The 26,521-nt window shown below is 32.0% G+C and overlaps 2 protein-coding genes across 6 annotated transcripts in view; one reads left to right on the top strand and one right to left on the bottom strand.

Moving 5' to 3' along the window:
• The window catches only part of LOC132943936 (acetylcholine receptor subunit alpha-type acr-16-like), a 228,613-nt gene extending 223,234 nt beyond the window's left edge, over positions 1-5,379 (top strand). For all 4 annotated transcript variants that reach the window (XM_061013110.1, XM_061013109.1, XM_061013111.1 and 1 more), the window contains one exon: positions 439-5,379. In XM_061013110.1, coding sequence (XP_060869093.1) covers positions 439-746 — 308 coding nt within the window. In that variant the 3' untranslated portion in view covers positions 747-5,379. The remainder of the gene's footprint in view (positions 1-438) is intronic.
• Positions 5,380-9,399: 4,020 nt separating this feature from the next.
• Positions 9,400-24,015, bottom strand: LOC132942335 (protein yellow-like). Of its 2 annotated transcripts, none has more exons than XM_061010646.1 (3): positions 23,882-24,015; positions 18,753-19,035; positions 9,400-10,806 (listed from the first exon to the last, which is right to left on the bottom strand). In XM_061010646.1, the coding sequence occupies exons 2-3, from the start codon at positions 19,027-19,029 to the stop codon at positions 9,707-9,709; spliced, it is 1,377 nt and encodes a 458-aa protein (XP_060866629.1). In that variant the 5' UTR covers positions 19,030-19,035; positions 23,882-24,015; the 3' UTR covers positions 9,400-9,706. The 2 variants fall into 2 exon arrangements, with proteins under 2 accessions (XP_060866629.1, XP_060866630.1); XM_061010647.1 differs by lacking the exon at positions 9,400-10,806 and adding an exon at positions 13,921-15,149 and having other exon boundaries at positions 23,882-24,014.
• Between the last annotated feature and the right edge of the window lie 2,506 nt (positions 24,016-26,521).

Genomic DNA, 26,521 nt, shown 5'->3' on the forward strand with positions numbered 1-26,521 from the left:
AATTTGTCAGTAGGTACTCTTAAGTGTCGTATTTATTTAAAAACAGCCGATAAGCGGTAAATAAATAATTAATTCCGTAATTACGTACAGTTAATCACTTGTTTTTAATAAAATCTTGAAAGAGTAAAACAAGGATTTGTTTTTCAAATGCAATGGTTTATTTATTTATAGCCTTCTAACAAATAAAAACCCCTCCTGCTCAGTGTTCTATAGTCTTACTTTTTACTGTGTCTCTTGTATAATATACGATGTACAGTTGTATACAATATTGTGAATACCTATACCAAAATGGCATTAGCTGATTTATTAGGCTAATGAACGACATTGTTTATTGCACGGATTAGACGTTTTCTTAGTGGTTTCTATCATTTTTTATTTTGTAATGGATAATTGAAATGTATTTATTTCTAATACACTGTTAATTATACGAATATACAGATGATGATTTTCGAGCGAGCGTCCTATCACACCGCGTGTACAACAACGGTGCTGCCAGTTCGTCGTCGCCGGCGTCCGAGTCGAGAAGCGTCTGCAACTACTCTGCCAGAGAATTGCAACTCATATTGCAAGAGGTGCGGTACATCACTGACCACATGCGAAAGCAACAGGACGACCAGGAAGTGATCAACGACTGGAAATACGCAGCGATGGTAGTGGACAGGTTCTGTTTGATAGTGTTCACTTTTTTCACATTAGTCGCCACTGTTGCCGTAATGTATTCAGCGCCTCACATAATTGTTGAGTGACTCAGACATTGTGTTCACTTCTTGGATGTCGATATGGCAGTCATGATTTTGTTAAATATTTATTTCAGAGAGTATGAGTTGTTTTGAAATATAATATTAAAAGTTTTTTTTGTAATACCATAAAAAAATCGACGAAGAGCTTAGTAAAAAAAAATTCTATGATACACAACGCATTTACAGGGTGTTAAAAAGATCACGGGCCAAGAATAAGTCCTTCTAAATAATTAAATTACAATGTTTTAATTTTAATCATCCAAAATACACCCTGTTTTTATAATATTATTTAGATTGTTTTCTTTTTGCGTACTCTAATATTATAAACGGAATAGTTGAAAAATGATTTATTTATCTTATTATTATTACTATTATATTGTAATAATGATTATAACAATTTTATCAAAATGGTTATTATACTTTTCGTTATTATTTGGTACTGTAAAAATGATCACTACTGCCCATAATAAATATTAAGTTATACAACTTAAATATAATTTGACATTATGATTATTTTGAATATCTACAGTAATTATTATTTATTAAAAATAATAATTGTCGTTCATAAATCATAACATTAAACATCATGCGAGGTTTTAAATATTACGAGATACCTATGTTATATTAGGTCCTTCAACAAATTTATTTGCCAAGAAAAACTTTTCTATACATTTTTTAAGTTTCTATTATGAATTATTTTTAACACTCGCAATTCTAACATTTAAAAATCCGTAATGTTATATTATTTTTAGAAAATTGTTTGATACTAATGAGTAATGGTTGATGGATATTGACAGACGATACACGATCTCGGGTAATTTTAAAATACCTAACAAGTTATAATATAATATATTAAGCTAAACATTAGTTTTATTTTAGACATTTGGTAGGTTTAAAAATTATCCTGTGTCTATATATAGCATAATATGCCTATTTTATTATATTATAACCTTCCTAGCTATAATACCTAAATCCAAAGTAGAGTAACTTACGATGTATTAATTATATGAATTTGTCTTCCCGGCACTATTTTCTCTACAGTATAGATAATATCAGAAACATTGTATTGTTTTTCATTGATCCGATGAATATTATTATTAATTATTTAAAAATGAGTGTTTAGGTAAGTTTTTTTAATTTTAAAACAGCAAAATACTAAAGTATCTTAAAATATAGATTAGATAATAATAAATGTAAGAAATAGGATCCTATTATTTTGTATACTGAAATACAGTCATCAGATACTGTGAGAAACATGGAAAATAAATAATAACTATCCGTTGTAATTGGAAAAAAATTAAAACATTTTGATAATTATTAAAGGAAAATTTCACCAAGCTCTGATAAGCAATGTTAGGGGCCATTATAAAAGATCGAAAATCGGAATATTATAAAATATTAAACCCAAATATTAATATTACATTATGTTAGGTACATCGGTTTAAGGATTTTTTGTGGATACGCATGAATGTAAAGAAAAAAATTTAATGTCGACATCTAATTATCAAAATTGTTTCATCAGAAGCCACTACGTTTTAGTATTTGGTTGATAAGGATGGTGAATTTTATTTGTTCAATGCATAATATTAAAATAACATATTATTAAGAATAATGTTTTATGGGAAAGTAAAATCTTGTTGTTTTCATTGTTTAGAAAATACTTCCAAACTTTGATTAATATAGAAAAATTAATTTTAACTTTTAAGGTTATTTAATTTTTATAATAATAGTTTTTTTTTTATGTAGGTACTATAATTTTATTATGAATAATAAAATATAAATAATCAATAATATTGTTTACCTATCAGCTATATTGTTTACGAGCTTGTTTTAAATATTATATATATTTTATCGTTACCACAATCATTTAAGTTTATATAATTTGTTAAGAATTTTAGCCCTACCAGATCTCAGATCTTGTATTCATTGATTTTATTTTTCATTAATGAATATGAGAATGTATAATTTACTTTAAATGTATTTCTGTATTATAGGCATTGATATGGCCACATTTAATAGTATCGTTAATTGTTGAATACTGAGTTTTAAAAGTAAAGATAAACGTTATAAAACGTGTAGTCATTTTATTGAATTGAGATTTACTGGATAAAAATGTGTTCATATTTTTTTTTATATATATATGTCATTCGTCACCAAGTGTTTTACTATTAAATTTGTACTACCTAGGCATTTATAATTACTTTTTAATAGAATTCAAAAACTAATAAAACCACTTACTATAAAATAATTTACATAGAACTTATCAGTTGTGATTAATTAAACTGTTAGATAAAATGTTTCATTCGATTTGTGTTTACACTGTGATACACTTTGAGTTAAATTAAAACAATAATAATATATATTATAGATATACCTATATGTCATTAACTGTACTAATTTGATTAAGAAGTATAACAGGATATTTTTTTTTACCGAATACTCGATCACATTTTAGTTAATATAAGCGCCGTTAAATAAAAAACATTAACTGCAAAAATATCATAGTAAAAATATTGTTATTTTTGATTTTATTTTTTTTTTGTTTCTATTATATTCTCATTGGATATACTTACTTTGTTTTCTTATATACCTCGTAGGTACTAATCAACTTAAATTATATTAAAATATTAGTTATTATAAATTAAAAACATCGAAAGGTTGTATTCCCTATCATTACATATTTCCGATTTAGAGGTAGGTAATAGGCAAAAGCAATTATTGGTATAAGAAATAAGAACAATGTGGTTTTTTTATCAATACATTCGCTTTTCGGGCGTAGTAAATACTCTCCAAAATACTCATGTTGCATTTTTATAAATTATGAATTAGCCACAAAATAAAATTTCAAGAATTTTTTTTTAATTTAAGTTTAAAATATAAAAATAACGCTTTGCTAGTTTCAAATTTGTTTTTCATTTGGGAATCATTTTGATAATTCAGCAATAATTGCTCAAAATATTTGTAATCCTTATGGTGACTTTCTCAAAAAGCTAAGAACATTCGTTGTATACATTTTTTTACAAATTAATTTTAAATCCTTTTAAATATAGAAATGTATTGACAAATCAACCGTCAATTATTATTTATTATTTAAACAATAAAAAACAGTTATGATTATAAAATTTTTTCCCAAACTATCGTTGAACAAAAGTTAAAACAAATCGATGATAATTTATTATTTTCAATTATTCTTTTATCAAATAAATTATCACCAATTTTATTATAATCAAATCATATTAAAAATTTACATATAATCACATGTAATAACATATTGAAACATAAATTAGAATAACATTTAATTAAGTGATTTTACCTGGGGTTTGGATTTTTTTCTCTCTAAACTATGCAAGTTATATTTATGAAACTAAAAATATATTGAAAATAACTAGCGACGGGAATATTATTATTAATATTAGTACCTACCCATCAATGACATTTAAGTTCAACAAGTAATGAGTTATAACAATTAATAACGTATTTTTCAACTATATTGAAATGCGCGTCTTTGCAAAAACACCAAGTAAAACTGTACTCCTAATTTTCTTTATCAAAACAATGCAATAAAAATAAATATTATTATTTTTAAACTTAATACATTTTTTTTTAATTTTTGTAAAATATAGAAAAATAAAAATATTATTACTTTATTATAGACTGTCTACTAAATCTATAATATTTACTGTCGCATAATATTTGAATCGTAATCCATATAATATTATATCCATTAACCATTTTAAATCTGTCATCGTTCGTCACAAAGGAGTACAAAATAACCCGATTGACCACCAGTTATATATATTAAAACATGAATTAGTACAAACACTTGAATATATTTTTAAAATATACCTATCCAAAAACAAAGTCCTTTAAAAACACCATTTAGAATAATACAATAATATATAATATCTAAAAAATTGTGTAAATGTTCCATGCTTAACGGAAAAAATTTCGGCTCTAAGTAATATGTGTATCTAAGTGAATGATGTGAATATTCATAAATAAAATTTATTTAATAAAAATCAATTGTATGTAGGTAACTATATTTTAAGTATATGTGCAAAAAGTATTTTTAGTGTCTGACAAATGTACTTACTGATAGTGATTTTCGTAAAATAGTTTTACATTAAAATAGGTTAAGGAAATAACGAGTCCTTAAAAATATGACTTAGAATTTAATAAAAAAATATTAATGATATTAAATTATTGATTGATTAGATTGTGACTTCAATAATTGTAGGTTAAAATTTATAAACTAAGTGATTTATTATGTTAGAAAACCTAGCGAATTGGTTTGAGATAACTTTTCTTTGTTTAAATTTGTTGCTCATAAAACATGGAAAACATAACACCGTATTAGGTGTGTAAAATAAAAACAAAATATTTAATAACAACTGTGTACAAAGAATAATTAAGAAGTAAATCGTTAAACATGTTTTTATATATATTTAAAAAAAATGATGTGTATAAATAAAAAAAAGATAATTTTAAACAATAATATTTGTATATCTAAAGCCTCAAAAAGAGAGGTTGTTATTTCTTGAGTATGTTTTTTTATTAATATTGTATGTACTAAAATAATAATATTGTATACTATTATTATGTAACATGACTATAACCAGTTAAAATACATTATGACATGTAGACAATGTTACGAAGTTTTGTATTTAATTATTTATGTACTTACCTACCTACCTACCTACCTACCTATATTTATGTACCGCTACATTATATTAATATTATGTCGACTAGCGGTTCGTGTTGGGTAAATAAATTCTCAACCTAGTTAAAGAATTCTTAGCCGCGGAACGAGTGTTGTTCTTCTTCTCCGCGAAAAAAAAACGGCCGTCTAAACGTCTCGCATTTGTTATCATTACTAATATTTGACACGACAAGCCGGACAAGGTGACAATAATATATTTTTTAATAAGTTTTCGCGTATTCCAAAATGTGACTACTCGTGATGCGGCGGCCGATTCCATTATAAATACGGCGTATATATTATATATAGCCATATATAGGTACGAAAATCAATAAATCAACAACACCCCCAGCAATTTTAGTCGTCCGGTCGTAAACAGACTTCAGCGTAACTATAAATAGTGTTGAGCCCCGATAATAAAATAAAAGAAAAGGTCATCTTCTTAATGCAGTGAACTGTAACTGAATAAAGATAATAAATATGGTTGAACTGAATCTCACCTATAAAGATAAATTCATTTTAATCGAGATAAATATCAGATGAGTTCGGTTTTAACTACGACTAATGACGGTGTATAAAAACCTACCTACAAAATGCACTCGAATGTGTTAAACTTTTTGCAAATATAGGTATATAGCCGCAGGGTTTTAGTTCGGTTAGGGTTCCCCATTTACATAACACCGATTTTTATATAATTGGTTAAAACGAATAATAGAGTTTAAGTTTCAAATTATTTAGCCTACATTTAGAGTATATTTAACCTGGTCATATTATATAGACCATGGATTAGAGTACATTATTAGAACCGCATCAGGCCGATATAAATATGGAATAATTGATGCAGCGATTATGGCAAGCGCTTAGCAATGTTCGTGGAACAGCCAAAAAAAAAACCTAAGCTATGGTTTTCGATTTTAGAACTATTAAAAATGACTAACAGTTAATCTACTCTGTGTATTGATTATGCGGTGATAAGTAATTTTTTTTTTTGTAAAAAGAAGTAATTTCAGTGGGTGTAAGAACCCTAGAACCCTACACTCACCTCTGTAATATAGCTACAGATAATAATATGTTCCTACGTGTATATAATATATAATAGGTATAAATATCTGCAGCAGAAGAGACACAAGATAGTTTATATATAACTATAAAAATCTATCGCTAATATTTATTTTATTTATTTATTTTAATATTTGTATATATTATTAAATGTCATATTATATTTTTATACATTATGTACAATCAAAAGCCAATAATTACTATACTTCACTCCCTGCGATAGCTGTTATTTATTTTAATGACAAAGGACATCGGAAATTTATAGGATCAAATTCTTAAAAAAAAAAAAGTGAAAACTTTTCAACTTTACTTTAACAGGTAATTACGATTTAATGTAATATTTATAACAAAACCATTGATTTTATAATGTACAGAAAAAAGTCACTGTAAAATGTATGAGATTTTTAACAAGAAAATGTTTAGTTTCCCTTATAGCATTGATCTATTTAGCGTCAAGCATGGGAGGTTGTGAGCTAGTCGTTTAAAATACATTTTAGAAAATCTGTGAAATGTTTAAAAATTTATTTCTCACAATTTGTAAAGTAACAAGAACATGCATTAGCATTTAGCACAAAAAAAAAATAATTTAATAATGTAAGCATTTCAACATTCAAATGATAATATTTTCGGTGACGTAATTTATGTACCTATATAGTTCATTTGAATACATTTATATCCTCCGCTGATCTTGTTATCCAAGAAACTGAAGTAACATCAACATTAATGATAATAAATCATCGAAATGCGTGGAAGTTTAGCGAGCTGGTGTCCCGGGAGACATTGCATATTATAAGTAGTATTTACGCGTTGCCGTAATTACTGTGAACCTATATATACTTACATACGACCATGTTTAAGTAACTTCTCTCGTATTGTAATATTATGCTCGAAAGCAGATGAGTAAGTTGAACGCTAGATTGCGCGAGTTTTATCGGCACATCTCATTATATCGCTATAATATTATTATGTTTGCCAACAATAGTTAAGTCTGCCAATAAAAACGATCTCCCAAAAATCGTTTAAAATCCATTGTTCTACAACTTCTACCTTACATATAATTTGCATTCGGTGGCCGGTGTACAGGAAAAATTTGCAGTTGAGATTTTGAGAAGTCATAAATATTACTACCTATATATTATAGTAGGATCATTTAAAAACTAACTATATTATTATCGTCATTTCAATGTTCAATAAATTACAAGTTTATCAGTGTAGCTAAATTACGGTTTGGTGGGTACCTATTGGCTATTGTTATAATCATGTTTAATAGAGATGAAACAAATTATAAATAATAATAAAAAACAATATACAAAATGTATTTATTGAATTATAATATTATTATATAGTTTGATTTTTTTATGATACGCCTATTATAATAGAATGATATAAAGTTGTCTTGGATCAAAACAAAGTAATCGTGTGTCAAAAACAAACCCACAGTATCACTGTATCAATTATCTACCAACATTAAATACACGACGAAATTTTATATCTACTGAGAATAAGAAACTGTGTGTGTGTGTGTGTGTGTGCGTACAGATGATAAAAGCATTTTGGTATTTGATAAATGTTTGCAGTTTACTCGGGTCACGCGATTCCCAAAAACAGATGACACCGTATTTATTCAATTGCCTGTATAATGTGTATAATATATTGTCCATACTTGACAATGATAATGTTTCTTCTATAGCCAAAAAATATAAAAATAAAAATCAACAGGTAGGTAATAAGAAATAAGAATCCATACACGGTACTGCGGTAGTACTCCGGTACTCGTCGGATACCCACTGTAGTTGACCCCAACAAAATTCAATAGATTTATTTTTCTTGAAAAACCTTCAAATCAATGATAATATAAATACTATTTTGCAATTGTTCATCAAACTAATATTTCAATATAAAATTATCTTTTTTGGAAATAAGATAAGCATTTTTGTCAAACAAATGAATAAGTGTTGGCTGTTAATTATTATTGCTATCATCAGCATTATCTTAGATAAATAATTAATCATCTTATAATATTTGCACCCTATCTAAATAGTTGAAAAAGAACTATCTGATGAATAATATTAGAAAAAAATGTATGTTACCTTAAGTAATTTGTCTACACTAAAAGACGTACGTCTGTACACTTTTGTACATTGTTCAGTGTTCACCCTCTAAGATTTTCGAGTTTTGAATTTATAATACAACGATTATCAAACAAACATTGAATCGACACAATTCTCTATATTCCGATAAACCTATGCTTGGCGTTTAGATGGAATACCCAAATAGGTATGATATAAAGTATATATATATTAATAATAAAGTAAAACATAATTATTAATATTAATTATATATTACTTTGTTGTTGATGGATCTATAATTGTATACCTAACCTATCTGAAGCTACTCAATAATTTACTTTTCAGTTTTCATGCCGTACCACGCCTCATATTATATAATTATATACCATAATAATAACTTATTATACAGATTGTTTTGTTTTAAATTCTTAATAATACAAACCTCAGGGGCACCTCGGCCAGCTTTTCGCTCTCTTTGCCGATTAAACACTCGCAGCAGTTCCGTTTACCATATTATTGAATTCGTCATCAGATTGACCTCACCGTCTACGCCCACTTCGTCGATCGTGACCATACCGAAAATGATTACCAGGGATAAAAACAAATTAAGTTGTGGACTTCGAAAAGTTATGATTTTGTCGATAAGTAACAACAATAGTTTGTATTCCAATTCGTCGACAAAATAATACTCCGATGCTCACAATACGTACCTATTACGACGTATAGTTTGTTTTTTTTTCCTGAATAACCTCGCGGATTGCTTATTTTCATCCAAAGACTATGTATAATAATATCAAATATTATAGTGATTGACTCATTTTATAACACAATATAACAGTTTTATGTAAATTAAAATATTACTGCGTTTAATTATTGTTCATCACGTATAAATTACATTATTAAATATTACATTTACCTACAACTAAAAAATGTATATCGTTCACAGTTTTAAGCCATAATATACTAAAATGCTCTAAACAGTATAAAATTATAAAAATAATAACACATAACGGATCATTGATCCTAAGTTGCGATTGTATTTAAAACACTATTTCGCCTTGCAATATAAATAATAATAAATAAAATATACATTAAATGTCGTTGCACGTGCACACGCAGCGTCATGTAACGTACCATACTTAATCAAAATCCTTCGCCCTCGAGGACGGCGTGTTCCATGCACTCCCACTGGTGGATGTGGTGGTGGTGGTGGTGGCGGGCCGCGGTCGCGAGGGATGGTTGGGACCGGGCGGTGGCCGAGTCAAGGTGCGGGGTGATTCGCAAACCGTACCGCGGATGGCGTCAGCGACAGGTGCTCTGAACACGCGATAGTTGATGTCTTCCACGTCAAAGTTGTTAACGTCGAACCGGTGGCGGGGCATCCTGTCGCTGAGCACCCACAGGTTGGAGTCCTTGTCCACCTTGATGTCACCCGGAAACTCGAGGGTCTCAGAGTCCTGTGCCAACACGGCCGAGGTCTCGGACGACAGGTGGTCGTGTTGCTTCGGGTTCCAGCAGCCGACCGCGTCCTGGTTGACGAGCGCGTAGAAAACGGTGCCGGAGGCCTCGTCCGAGGTCATGGGGCCGGCCTGCATTCCAGATCCGCGGTGGCCGAGATGCCGGTACTCTTCGAACGTGTTCCTGCCGCTCGTGTTCGACTGCAGAACGCTCGTGTCCACCGAGAACATCCTGGTGCTGGACATTGCCTGGAAGTAGAGCGTCCGGAAGCCGTTCCGGTGGCGTTCGGACATGCTCACGCCGAACAAACCGTCCGGCCACTCGACTCGGACACCGCCGATGTGGAACACGGTGGCCAGTGGGTCAAAGTAGAAGTAATGGTGCTCGATTCGCTTGGCCGTGTTCTGCTGGTAGTCGTACACCACCAGACCGCCGCCGAGGTCCGGCAGGTAGGCGAACGCACGGTCGCACGAGTCCGAGTTCGTGTCCGCCAACAGGCCCGGGAACCACGTGTTTCCGTCCACGCGCATCAGGTCTTGGGCGATGATGAACTGCCGGACGATCTGGTCCGTGTTCAGGTCAAAGATGAACAGCTGCGGTTGGCCGAGCTTCGTGCCGTTCGAGATCCCCATGTCGATCATCCACAAGCGGTCACACGTGTCCACGCTTATCCTGTACGTGTTGATCAGGTGGTTGGTGGTCGATTGACCGGCGGCCGGCAGTCGGTTTATTTGGTAGTTCGGGTATGGCACCAGCCGCGGCGAACGGTTATAATTTGAACCTATAAAATGCATAATTGTTGCTAAAATATGAAAAAACTTTGGGGTTGATAGGTAGGACGATGTGGTGGAACGTGGGAAATTTTCCCTCCCCTCCCCCCCCCCCCGACGTGAACATCAGGTTCCTACGTAAATACGAGGTTGCAAAAAGTTAAAACTATTGTTACAAGTTTTGTGCAGTTATCACGACATGGCACCGTGGCCGTGGTGGGGCCAACTTCACGGACGTTAAAGATTAAACTAATTATTTCGTATAATATGCAACTGCAGATTGACAGTATTGACCAAGTTGGCGGCGACGAGTTGTAAAAAATGAACGGTTAACAGACGGCAAATGATTGGACGATTTATATAATCGAGTCTCGATAACTCGATTTTTTTTCTTGTCCCTTGAACTGTTTTTGAGTTGTGTATGAGATAATAATATACCTACAACTCGCAAAAAATAAGTCAAATTTATTTTTATTCCCCTTGAAGTTATAAAGGAAAATATAAAAACGTTGGTAAACTTAAACATGTGTAATTATTGTTTTCCCTCAAAATTGGAACTTAACCCGGTAAAATGGTAATAGTTAAATATAATTGTATTCGGACCAGGTGTTCAAGTCCAAAATAGATATTAATAATGATAATTATGTAACAATACCTACGCAATTTAACTATGACTAAACTAGGGCTAGCGGTATTCTCGGCATACCGATAATTACCGGTATTTAAAAAATACTGGTACCCGGTATTTTCGGTATTTCAGAATACCGGTATTCCGTGATTCGGGAATTACCGTTATTACTGAAAATACCATACCCCGGTAATAACCGAGAATACCGTACTCCGGTAATCACTGAAAAAACCGTACCTCGGTAATTACCGAAAATACCATATGGCATATACCAATATTTATTATTTATTATTTTTATACATTCATAATGACATAATATAATATTGTCACTTTCGTTATCTGTTATCTTATATCATATATCACGGACTAAGATTATAAGAATAGGTAGGAAACGCCTATACTGGCTTCGCAAGAGGTTGCAGTCTTTTTTGGGAAAGAGAGAAAGTTCAATATCTAGGAGAGAGAATGAGATATAGACTACAAAAGGCCTTTTTTGAGGTGAGGTTACTATAATTATCAATTATAAAGGAACCCTTATAACTTCAAAAAATGTATCACTTTATTCTCAGTTGATGATAAGCCCGATGTCCTATCCATTCTTATAATATTTATGACTTAGATAGAATGGACTTGAAGTCTGGAAACGATAGCCTAATCTAGGGCTGGCGGTATTTTCGGGCTTTGGTATACCGATAATTACCGGCATTTAAAAAATACCGGTATCTGGTATTTTTGGTAATTACCGGGGTACCGTAATAACCGTATAACCGGTAATACCGTAGGTATATATATCGGTTTTAAATACCGCCAGCTCTAGACTAAACTATTCATAAATTGTATTAATTATTACAACAGGATAACGATACACATTACTCCCACGACAGACGCTTAATAATTATTGTTGAAAAAGAAACTTTAAAATAGCTGTTCAAAAAATTTCTCACAAAAACTTGTTGACGCGCGCCCTTAGATTATACATAATTATGTACCTACTATGTAAAACATCGATTAATTGAAAGTGTTTACATTCAAGAGGAAACGGAATCTCCAATTTCAGCTCAAACACTTACTTTAAAAAATCGTTAGTATTTTACAGTAACTAATTTTAAGTACAAGACACACCGATAGTATTCACTATTTAGCATCGGTATGGTAAAAATAAACCTTATTACCGCATTTTCAGTAACGCGAGAGTGTGAGACACTCATCATATTTTATAAGTAATTAATATTATACTAATAAAAAAAAGGTGGATCCTACAGATATCGTGTATACTGCATTCGTCTCGCTTCACACACCTCAGCGCAATACCACAATGTAATATATTAATATAAAATAATGATGATTAATTAGAAACTAATAACAAACTTTCTCATTCCAAAAGTTTGAGTACCTATAAAATATTTATGTCAACGTTAATGCTTATTTAGTAGATAATATTATTTCAATTAATACATAACTTGAGGCAATTTTTGAACCACTTAATACTTAGTACTATTACAACTATAAAGTGGTATTTTAAAATGAATACTAAATTATAACAACAAAATATAGCGAAATATTCTGAAAAGTGAAAACCCATCAAACAGATAAAATTGCGGTCAAATATTCGAATTAAATTAACTAACATTGTTACAAGGTTTTTGATAAGTTTCAATGATAACCCATTTATTTTTTTTTTTTGTTTTTTTTTTCGACCATCGTCCTCTGGTAGCCTATTGGCTGCCGGCAAAAATTTTGATTTTGTATTCGTACTAATAACTAATGAGTATTAACTTTAGGTTTATAATAATTATAATTACTTTTTACGATTCATACGGTGGATATAGATATTTGTTAAATATAATTTATAATAAACATAAACTACTATTTCTCAAAACGCCGAGTACAATGATGTAGAAAATTAATAGGTATAAAATGTGAAGATTTATAGCGGCAGGTACACATTTATTTATAAAAAATACATTAATTTAAAATAGTAATTTATTATCCGAGTGAATACACTATGCAGTTAAAAATGTTGTTATTTAGACGATACCGAAATTCACCTATGTAGGAATCTGACATACACCGAAGATTTGTCGGGTGTTCTTTATCACGATTATCAAAAATTACTTTATTATTATTTTTTTTTTTCAAAATATTATAAATATTCAACTACTAATATTATAATGCTATACGCTGATCATCAAAAACAATTTATTATATAGTTATACTGCATCCATTCATACATAAAAACATCGGATAGCTGGACCACGTTATTTAACAAAACAATAAAATAAAAATACAGCTATATAGGTATACTTATAAGTTATAACGCGTAACCGCGGATAAAAACAACGTATAATTTTCTCCGCCATCGAAATAATTATATTTGTCCATGGAAATAAAAATGTGCAAAATATGCTTCCCTTACAATAACAGGAAGGTAAGTATACGTATTCGATAGAATAATATTATGATAACGATTTTCAAATGGGTAAAAAATAACACAAACTGTTCAAAAACAATTTTATTGAAAAAAAAAAAAAATTAACATACGAACAATAATACTGTAATGCGTCTATTTATCAATAAAATAATATATATATAAAAAAAACACGTACTAAATTATTGTTATACGTAATACATAATATATATTAAAGTGTAAAATAAGTACTGGATTTCGTGAGGTATGAGGAACCAGCGATATAGATAATTGGTATAGGTAGTAAAATGGTATAATATGTACCATCATATATTATATAATCTCTTATAATATCTATTTGATGTCGCAAACGGTGCCCCTGATTACGTCCACGACGGGGGCGTTAAAGATCCTGTAATTGGTTTCGCTGAGGTCTAGGCCCTTGTACAGGTACAGCGGCAGCTTGTCGGAGAGCACCCACAGCGTTCCCGTCTTGTCCACCTTGAGATCGTTGGGGAACTCGAGCGTCTGGCTGTCGGACGCCACCAGGTGGTTGGTGTCGGCCGAGTACTCGTCCGCGTTCCGGAACGAGTTCCAGCAGCCCACGCCGTCCTTGTTTATCTGCGTGTAGAACAGCGCCCCGGTGGCCTCGTCCAGCGACGACCCGCTGGCCTGGGTGTTCGGGCCCCTGGAGCCCAGCACCTTGTACTCGTAGTAGCTGTCCGACGCGATGCTGGCGTTCTGGACGATGTGCGTGGACACGCAAAACTCCCGGGTGCTGGACAGCGGGTGGAAGTATAGCGTCCTGTACCCGTCCTCCTTGACCGGGGACAGCGCCACACCGAATATGCCGTCGGTCCACTGGAAGTTGTGGCCGCCCACGTGGAAGTTGCCGGACAGCGGGTCAAAGTGGAAGAAGTGGTGCTTCACCCTCCACGACGTGTTCGACGCGAAGCTGTACACGACCAGCCCATACCCGCCCAGGTCCGGGATGTACGCGAACGCGTCGTCGCACGTGTCCTTGGTAGTGTCCGCCAAGATGTTGGCGAAGAACGAGTCGGGCTTCATGTCATCGGGTCTGAACGTGTACTGCCTGATCAGCGTGTCCGTGTTCAGGTCGAACACCATCAGCTTGGGCGTCTGCACCGGGTTGGCCTCGCCCCACACGTCGTCCAGACCGGTGTCGACCAGCCACAGACGATCGCACACGTCAACGTTGATGCGGAACACGGACACGATTCGATCGGTCATGTTGGACGCCAAACGATTCTGTTCGTAATTCGGGTACGGTATCAGATTGGGAGATCTGTTCTCCGGTTCTGAAAATAATAAACGGAAAACACTGTAAATGCGATGTATTCGTGTTCAACTACGCACAAAATCATATTATAATGGTTTGCAACTGCGATAACGTGGATTTCGCATAAGGGTCCGTCCCTACGTAAGTGCATTGTGACATACGTGGGCTTTATGAAATCATGCCGGGGAACGATTTGCACACATAACTAATAAATCTACGTGCCCAAAACAACTCAATATAGGTATAATATTGTATACATGCATAGTAATTATTATAATGAGTGCAAGGCGGTGAAATAATAATAAACACACAAACGCGAAAAAACGATTTCGTATGTAATTAAAATATTAACATTTTCACCGAGTAATGAATATTGCAATGTTTTATTCGGTCGTGTGAGGTGGATTAAAGTATTAATCGAAATTAAATTTTAGTTGAAATGTGCTTTTATAAAATACAACACTTGAGAGCAATAATTATTTTATATAAAATGTCATAAAATAATATGATATAATTTGAAATAATGTCCCACGATTATAGTTCGTATTATTCAATTCAAATGTTTTATGACAATTTGTTGCCTTGAACTAAGCCATAACCATTTGTTTTAATATCTGAAATCAATGTTTTTATTTTCCTTAACCACATCATATAAATAAATATCAAATTAAATATTTCAGTATACTTACGTAGGTATATTAGTTTTTATCTTCTGTACATTCCAATTATCACCACCATGCAAACTAAATTGTTATTCTGCATTTAAAATATACTGAAATTTAACGATTGACTTAATACTTAAATCATGCAATAGCAAGTAAATCGTACTGCGTAGCGTGTCTTACGAAAATATTATTTAAAATTACCAAAATCAATAATTATACAGAAGTCAGAAATTACTTTTAACTCATTATACCGCAAAATGTAAGATAACTATTATTACCGCCGTATTACAGCAGTTTCTATTAATAGGTATGTACTTTTCCGTTTATTTTTCATTTTAATCGGCTTTAACATTAAAATATTATGTTGTACTATCACATGAATACATGTCAATTTACTTATACCTCGACCAAAACTAACTACAAAACGGAAGCAAAATCAAACATCTAACTACAAAAAATAATAACACAAAAACAACCAAAGTTAGGTGCCTTTTTTCTCGCGCGAACTACCTGAATAATTATTTAACGAGACACACAGTCACACAATAATATGGATCATATTTTTCTACCACCACATAGGTACCTACTGGTACTATATAATATTTTATTATCCGTTCGGCAATCGGGAACGACCGTTCATACGATTCGTTTTCGTCTTATCCGCCTATTTCGACCGACTCTTCTTAGCGGGCAGCAGTTGTTCAGATCAATTATTATTTTATTACGATTTTTAAGCAAAAAAAAAAAAAACACAATACGACAGCGAGTTACGATGATGAGACGCGTGTGAGAATAAAAAATATAATATGTAATTCAACTGCTGGTCGAATGCGGGACACGAATGTTACGACACGAACATACGCGATGATGTCGTTTTCACTTTCCGTGAGAACACCGATACAATAATAATAATAATTATTATTATTATTATTATTATTATTTTTATTCATTATTATTATTGTTGTTGCTGTTATACACACACGATCATGCACCGCGTCATGTGTGCGATTCACGTACGTATAGGTACTGTGTCCGCGGAGTGGAATGATTTTGTAACTCGCGCGTTGCCACATCTTTTTTTTTTATCGGTTTTTGTACATACCCACGACAATGAATGCATAATACGGATTTTGTTTTTTTTTTCGCAGTCAGGCATTATATTATTATTACTTTCGTATACGAAAACTCTGTACGAGACCCTATGATGTAGCGACGTAGCGTGTTATGTCGGATCCCGAACAGGTGGTAGTCCGGCGCACAATAATAATATTACACGATTCGGGCCGAACATTGTGACGGACGAAACAGACTGCGTTTATCGCTGCATAATCAGAGGTCCGTCCGGCGACGCGTGAATACTAATAGACATATCGTCAGACGAGCGTATAAAACCTTTACGCAATGATAATATAATATTATACTATATATGTAAGTCCCGACCGTTTTCCGGACGTCCACGACAATATATAGGTACGCGGAGTTCAAAAAGTCGGGAAACGGTCATTAGACTAATAATTAGATCCGATGAACGATAATAGAATACATTATATCACTACATAATATATTGTGTTATAACTGATGAGGTGGATAAATGTTTTACCTAATAAATGAGCAGCAGTGTTATCCGTTATTGCTACCTAATATGTAGGTATAAATATAGGCGTGCAAACAGTAATTAAAGCTTTTCAAAATTAAAATTGAACACATTTTGTATATTATTATCGTGTATATAAAATATTGATGGCTGGTGCACACCGTTTTTGCAGTGTTTACAATAACCGAATGACGTTTGCAATAGCATAATATTTTATATTATTGTAATAAATTATATATAAATCGGACGCTATACTATAATAATATGATCGCAATTATTGTCATGCCCATTGACAAAAAGCTCAACGCGCCAACTATTTCCATAGCATGCCATGTAATACAGTCCTCATTTATTATATTATATTTTTACATAAGTACCTAAATCAAACATTTATACACGGCAATATTCGCGTAGACTATTTCACTGACACAGTGGATCGCTGAAAAAATATCGAATAAGAAAAAGAAAGTATCCGAAACAACACGTTTTTTTTCATTGCCTATATTTCGAATATTATGAGTGGTTACCTATATATTATTATTGTGACGTGAGTGAGTGCGACGCTGTTAGTGGACGCTCAAAATCGTACGATTTATTTTTAAATTATAATATTTAATTTTATTTGTAGTTATAACAACGTATCAAACATCAAACCGGGCGATTACGTTATTATAATATTATATGGTCGGAATTAATATTTTTATTAGGACATAATATTATTATTTTATCGATGGGATATCCACCACGCGTTACCCATCATCCTCATTACATATTATTATAATATATTATAATAAAATATGTATTATATAATAAACTGCTTTCAGGCGACCGCCACCGAAGTATATAATATAATAACGCAAATATACATACATAGCCATGTACCAATATAATATTATATTATACAAACACGACCAGACAACGCGCAATGGACATGCAATACAGAAATCACAATGATGGTCAATTATACGCTTATAATAAAAATAAAAAAAGCTACGGACAATTTATGGCGTTTCTGTGATGGATATAGATAATAATTTATATTATGCGTGTGTCGTGTGGGTGGTGTATATACATAGCTACTCGTGGACTGCGGCGTCACGGCCTAGGGTCATGTGGGTCAGCTGCTCGACGGTGGTCATCGTATGCGATCATACCACAAAGTAATATAATAATTCCACGCAGTCCTCTGACGCCGCGGTCGGCGCACTTGACGTTATTATTAATTATCGCCATCATTATTATTAATATATTTGATAAATTATCACAGAATGCGTTTCACCTATATCCTGTGATATTATTTTCATTACGATATCTGATAAATATATTATCGATTACCGCGTAGTAGGTATAAAATAATAATTACCCGATCCGAGGGACACGTAGTTGAGCGTGGACGCCACTCCGGCCTTCCACCGGGGAACGGTGATGAACAGTTTGTCCCGCCATACCTCCAGGCCAAGTGGCAAATTGTTCTCCTGCACGTACTCGCCACTGGCAATGGCCGCCTGCCTGGTCTTTTGGTCGGGGAACGCAAAGTCCAACTGCTTCCAGCTAAACACCTCCCGCAGGCGGTCATTTACCGACCACACGGCGCATGTGCAGCACCCCAAAATCAGTATCGCTAGCGCTATTCTCGCCATCTTTACCTGAGAACAATATATTATAATATTATCACGTTAATAAGAATCTAATATACAAACGAGATTCATTAATATTAAGTGAAAGTTGTCGTTATCCCGTAAAGTCGGGAAAAAACAAAATATATAGGAAACGCTCACGACTGCAGCTAACAATATTATACAATCCATTTCTATCGAATGTAGAGATAATATACATTGTATTATACAATGTGTCCCGGGGAAGTGATCGGCCGGCATCGTGATATTATGATAGTACACCTTAAGTTATGAAAAAAACATTTGAAGGGTGGGGGTTTAACTCTTTTAATTTTTATATTTTATTACTTTATTACTTATATTACGTTCAAAAATGATATCTTTTTGCAATTTTGTTTACTTTTTCAATAAGAATAATTTGTTCGATTTTGGTTTAATATTTAAAAACAATTGGCATAAAAGAGTTGAAAAGTCTTGAAGATACATCAAGAAATGTGAGGTAGGTTCAAAAAGTTTAATAACCCTGACTAAAAAAATAAAAGAGTTGGACCCCGAGACCTGTAAATTATTGATCCTACTGTTTATATATATGTATTTTTTTTTGTACTGCAGAAGTCCATAATATAATAATAATTAACACGTAACCGAGTGACTTGCCACAAGTCTAAAAGTAACTACTGTAAACCAGTTACTACTGTAAAAGAAGAATATAAACGTCGTTGTATCGTATCGATTTCTGCGAAACTTACATATAGGTACTTAATTTGGTCAAATGCTCATTAATAAGAACAGAAATTTGTTGCTTTGAGAACTCCCTGGAACTAACCTGGAATAGTGACTAGACGTAGACTACCATAATGTGAAGAAGCTAAACACCCCCACTCACAACAACCCAAACAAAATTACATTGTCACGGACGCCTTAAGTTCACATCCTATACTCGCGTATTTTATACTATGTTGAACTCACAAACTCGGAAATACATAACACATAATTAAAGTTAGATAGTAATGATATTATATACGCCACATTAAATTTCTATTGCTGTACAGTTAACATACATATTTTCGAATATTTTGTAAGTCTTGTAGATTGCAGTCGCAGTATAATGAAGTCGTGTAGGTATCCGAGAAATTTTGAAGCCAAACTTAAATGGTTGAATAGGTACCAATGATAAACCACGTTATCAAACGTCGTCGTCGGACGCGTGAACACGAGACTGCCGCCGTTCACGAGATTACCCGAGGACAAATCGACAGTGAATATTTTAAAATGTGTTTGTATAGTAATAATAATAATAACAAATAACAATGATAATAATATTATTATTATCATTATATTATAATAGTCGTTTATATTATAATATACTGCAGAGAACGTCGACGCGGGCACAAGGTCTCGGCCGTTTCCCGTGTCCTGAGGCTGTATGACTATATGTATATAATATTATGAACGACTTTCACATTGTGCGCACGTTTTCCGGCATCCGAACCGTTTTATTTAAAACAATGCGAGCCCGTCGAATCCGAATCGGTGGAAAAACTGAAATGCCGACGCAGAAGGTCGACAGGCGTTATCCGGGGCCGGCGTATAACATTGTAAAGTTTTTTTTTTTTGCGAAATTTCAGTTGTTACGTAAACCTACTTTAGGTACGAATAATAATTTCATGTACATCGTTATTATTACTATTGTACAAATAATAATATTCATAACCTGCCAGTGGTGGCATGGAGGTAATTTGTTGAGGTACAGGACTAGGTATATCAATTCTCAGTCTATAGGGTGGGTGTCAAAAACACCATAATATTATGTCAGTTGCCTCAAAAGATTTAATAGTTGGCGCCGCCACCACTGTTCATCATATAAGTCATAACATAATTATTATAATATAATTATATTAAACGTATATGGACGACTGGATTTAATTGTATTTAACACAATATATTATACCCTGCACATCAGAATAATAATATGAATTATGAAATTGTATCATCCACGAAGACGGTATTCTCTATCGTCTGCTGCGGTATAATATTATTATAATTTCGTACACCTAAACGTTATAATATAATATGCATATTATGCACAATAGCCGATAATATCGCAAGCTTTGCAATCTGCGCAGCGGGAAAAATCAAGTCGAACGTTGTGTCGCGTGTTTAAACTCGACAAATATAACAGAATAATATTATATAGGTATAATAGTGGTAAGATGGTTTGGACAAAACAAAAATATTATACTTTATTTTTTTTACCCCGAGGCCTCCCCCATAATATATATCTCGGCAAATCGACAGATATTTTCGATGGCCCCGAGCGAATGCCAAAACTAGTATTATTAATCGTTTCGTCTTTTTCTTCCTATATTATATTCTACCTATGTTGTTTCTCTTGGTGAATTTTTTTTTTATTTCCATACAATTTTTATGTGTTGGTAAAATGTAAAAATAATATTATATACATTTAATTTCGATCTATATCAACGGCTCTGCCGTCAACATAACTAAATTAAAATACCTACAGTTATTTCAATCATTTTTTTTTATGTACAAAATAATAAAAATGTCAATCTTTGGCAACAATATTATTACGATCTAATGGAGTATTGGTGATTAAAATTTATTGAGAAACCACTACAGCAAAAGTAATTCCTGTGCAGAAAAATTTTGTTTTATTTATAGAAATTTGAATTATTGCCTCACTGCGTGAATAGTTTATCGAAAATCCAATTCAAAAACAATGATATCATAACCCTGTTCATTCCGACATATAGAAGGATGGCATTACACTTAATCTTTTTACATTAAATGCAATAATTATGTAATAACAATTAAAATTCACTTGCATTTTACACCTATGACCTATAATATTATATAGATACCTACCTATATTATTATTTCGCAAATGATTTTTAATTTATGAACTATGGATTTTATGTGTTTCGTTTAAATTAACTAGCTGTTTCGAGAATATAGAAATTAAATTGTTCAAAATGTAGTCCGACGTAAAACTAATCGTATAAAACAGATTACATAACTTAATTTTATGAATACAGACTGCTCAAAAATAATGTATAAACAAATATAATATCTAAATAGAGACTGACGTGTCGTAACGACATCTACGAACAGTTTATAATTTTATAATATTATGTACACATGGTTTGGATGTATCTTGTTTTTGACAAAAGGACATTGACTTTATGAAAATCAGGAATCATATCAATATTATCGTATATTATTATAATGAAGTCGTATGATTATCTAGTATCTACATTGAAAAGTATAAGTAAAAACTAACAACATTGCTTATCTTAAAATGTACGGTCCAAAGGATTCCCATCGGAATGAATAATGATAGGTATATAAACAATAGTTTAATAGGTATTATTATTGTACAACACTAATAACAGTCTGGCTCGGTACTAGGTCTAGGCACCTATATAAGAACTCGTTAAAGATCGTTGAAACGTCAAGGTCCCGAATATCACATTAAAGCTATTATTGATATTGAGAAATCTGCGCAGGATAATACCGCCAATATGCTAATATGCCTATTTCTTGACGTAGGTACCTATTATAACACGTAATAAATTACAATAGTATTACACAGGTGCATAGTTTTATGGGCGTCAATTTTCGGATACATATTTAGTATGTCATTAGCCTAATAAGCATAATATATTATATAATATTAAAGTTCATTAATTAGACTTGTGTATATTATATTATTATAAATTAAAAATCGATATTGATGTTTAGTTTCTTAACATCTATACTGGGCACTGGCTAATCACTAATCAGTAATGAATATTATTATGACTTATATGATAATATATTATGAATCGTGTGCATATTTATATTATTTTTCTGATGTTAGCACACAAATATTTACATTATTAGCATATTATACAAATAATTATGCCACAGTAAAATATTATTATTTAATGATTAAAAATGTTATAGTTTCTCGTGTTATGTGTATGTTTATTATTTATTAATAACAAAAAAATTATAATCAGAAAGTGTACAAGACAGGTTTTAAAAAGTTGTTTTAAATTATGTGTTCGTTATTTTTATTTTGACAAATATTCTAATTTTCACTTCAAACTCCCTCGATAGATCGAATAACATACCTATTTCACGTATTTCTTGCATTTTGGGTAGACCTCCGGTGTAGTTAATTAAATGTCAGAGTACATATTAGTAAGCAACTATAATTTAAGCAAAAAAAACGCATCCCATGTATGACCAAAAAATTAATTATATATTTATATAAGTGCATCTCCACTCTCATTTTGTCCTTTGTTTTAGATTATTTTTATAAACAATGCAGAACTTAAATTTGTTCATACCTATAACTAATATCAAAATGATTTGTTTACATAAAAGTAATTACACAAAACAATATAATACCATATTATATTATGTTTAATGATATTTTTCAAAGACTTGTAGCCAGCAGTAAGTTATTTAAAAAAAAACCTGGTTCAAAAACAAATTAATTTCTCTTCTAGATTATTGTAAAATTTTGAAAAAAATTGAATTAAGCTATAACTTCTTTATATACAATAAAAACATCTTCCACGAATAGAGACAAATAGACAATATTATTCAATGTACTCAAATAAATGCATTATTAAACAATAACAATAATTAAAATATCAACTTTAGATATACATACATACTATGTTTGTATTTTTAATGTTAAGATTATGTTACTCTAAATTTCATAAGCAAGACTATAAAAAAAAAATGTTAACCTGACGTAAGCTATCATACTAAAAATTTTTGATGTTTTACTTAACGTATAATTCCGGCTATGATAAGCAAAACAATAACAAATGATATGAAAAAAAAAATCATTAAAACTCACCAGTTATTGCCGCTACGAATGGTACAAACAGATTAACAAAATTCTATAATGCAGACCGCAGAGTCGTCGGCGAACAGACAAGCTGCATCAGCAATGGATGAGAGGGGGCAACCCGTTTACACCTTCGAAGGCCTTGTGGACCAAGATAGGTCCCCCCCCAATAATTATATTAGTATTAATAATTACTGTACTAGCCGGTACCCAACTATTTTCGATCATCATAATAGTATTGTTATTAGTAGGTATTGCCAAATTCAATGAACCGAAATGGGTAATAATTCTATATTGTCTAATTAACACGTACAACACGATCATATTATAACATTATTACAGTACCTAGCTAGATAATAACCTATCAAATATATTTAATTTTCAATAATCATCGATGTATTACATAAACATTAATCATACAATAAACAGTAGACAATATACATATTATAGTACTAGTGTGTTGTGCTTGTATTAATTAATGCTACGAGTCTAATACTCTGCTTATGTCCGTACGTATCGAGCACGACGTATGTGATTTGAGACGGTACGACTATGACGTGTGTGGTTACAAATAAATTGTATGTTATTGTAATATTCGTGAGTCCTAAGCCACATCGACGATATCAAACAAGACCTTGTTACGCCGGAAAATTATATTATGTACCAATGTGGTTTTCTATAAATACAAAACAAAATAAGCCGTCATGTAGGTAACCACTCCCGCTGTACCTACATAGTAAATTATGCCGTGTGTATCATGTCATTGAGTAGTTCACTGTAATGGATGTATTAAATTTGAATTCAATGATTAATCGTTGTTTACAACGAAAAACGACTCTGAGTAGAGACGGTCTAACTAATTGGTATCCGTGGTTACCAATTAATGTTCACAATTCCCCCCTCCCCTCACCAATATTATTTTAAAGAGTTCTGAGCAATTTCTAATTTTACAAACCAGATCCAATTTGCTACCAAAAACCTCCCTGGAAGTTGATGATTGGAACACTTTTCTACAAGTAAAAGATGTGTCTTCAGGCACAAAATAAAAAGACACACATCTTTGTAAGTTTAATACATTCATCGCAACGCTCAGAAGGTTTAGCCATTACATTGCATTGCCCACATTTTTCAGTTTCATTTTTATATTAAAATATATTGCCGTTCAGTAGAAGTTCAAGATAGCGTGTATTTATTTTTGTGCGATAAATATAATATGTACCTAAGTATGTACTACCTGCAATGAAAAAATGCGTACTTTAGCAAACTTGTAATAACATTTAAAAAAAAATTGTTTATCAATAAAATAATTTTGAATATTAATACGTAGAATGTACTTACTAATTATATGCATGTGTGATTGAAAAAAAACTCGTTTATAAGAAGGGGAAAGGGCGTTAGTAGGTGTGTGCTGAATATTTATCAGAACTAAGTACCTACTACAACTTTTAATTAAAAAAAAATCCATTGAATTCTAACTATCCATAATCTTATAATTATAAATCATGAACTCTTCATCTCGGAATATTAATACATTTTTTATAACGTTAAGTTGAACGCTCGATTTAGTATCTATATAGGTATACAATATACATAACTATATTATTTAGGCAGGTACCTAAACATTTTAGTACATTATTTTTTACCTATCCATAGTTTAGGATAACTATTTATTTACTATGCATACTAGGATGACGTTTTACCACTTAGGTTTTCATTTATTATGAGCTACAACTCATTACTCAACAGTTATTGTACAACCACACACGTCAAACGCGCCGCGGTAAGGCAGTATTCTGAGATAGGTATAATATGCGATAAAAAATCCGTTGCAGCGAAAACGCATGGTATGACACTATGACCCCAGCCTCAATATGAATAACATTAAATGACTAAATTGTTGTACTTGCTTTTTATGTTTTGTGCACCTATAAGTATAACTAGGTGTTTTTTAATGAAGGTGTTTTTACTATTACAACGCAAATGTCTATCAATATACTATATTATGTAGGTACTATGCGTAGCCACTAGCCGCAGGCTAAATATTATTATACGGCCTATATTCCCATAAATTCGTCTGATTATTAACATACGTACCTAATACCTATGGGTAGGTATAATATTGTTACCATTGTTTTCTGACAAAGACAGACGCCAACTAATTATTATAGTACCTAAACATAATATTATATATAATATATATTCATATTCATTGATCTCGCGTTAGTTTGTAGGTAAATCAATATAATAAACAACCTTATTTTTACAACCATCTACAGCACAGGTATAATAGTACCTACTCAGTACGCAATAATATAGGTACTAATGTAATAATTAAACGTTTTACGATAGTGAACGTCGCAAACTTTTCAAAGTTGGTCATGGCGATTGGTGCACGGTTTTCAAGAAGATGTAAATTACAAAATTATTAGATTTTTACTTCATCGTATTTTGTGCGTACCTATATTATATACATTGTATAATGCAACGTTCTATAGCGAACATAGTTACGACTTACGAACGCATAATTTCAAAGATTATAGTATAATATAATGTCTTAAGTCTGAAACAGTCATATTATTAGAACATACCTAATTCATAAATGCATGTAGTAGGTATACCTACCCTCCAGAGTACATCTGGGGGAAACTG

This window comes from Metopolophium dirhodum, chromosome 4 (genome assembly GCF_019925205.1).
Source record: "Metopolophium dirhodum isolate CAU chromosome 4, ASM1992520v1, whole genome shotgun sequence".
Taxonomy (NCBI): Eukaryota; Metazoa; Arthropoda; class Insecta; order Hemiptera; family Aphididae; genus Metopolophium; species Metopolophium dirhodum.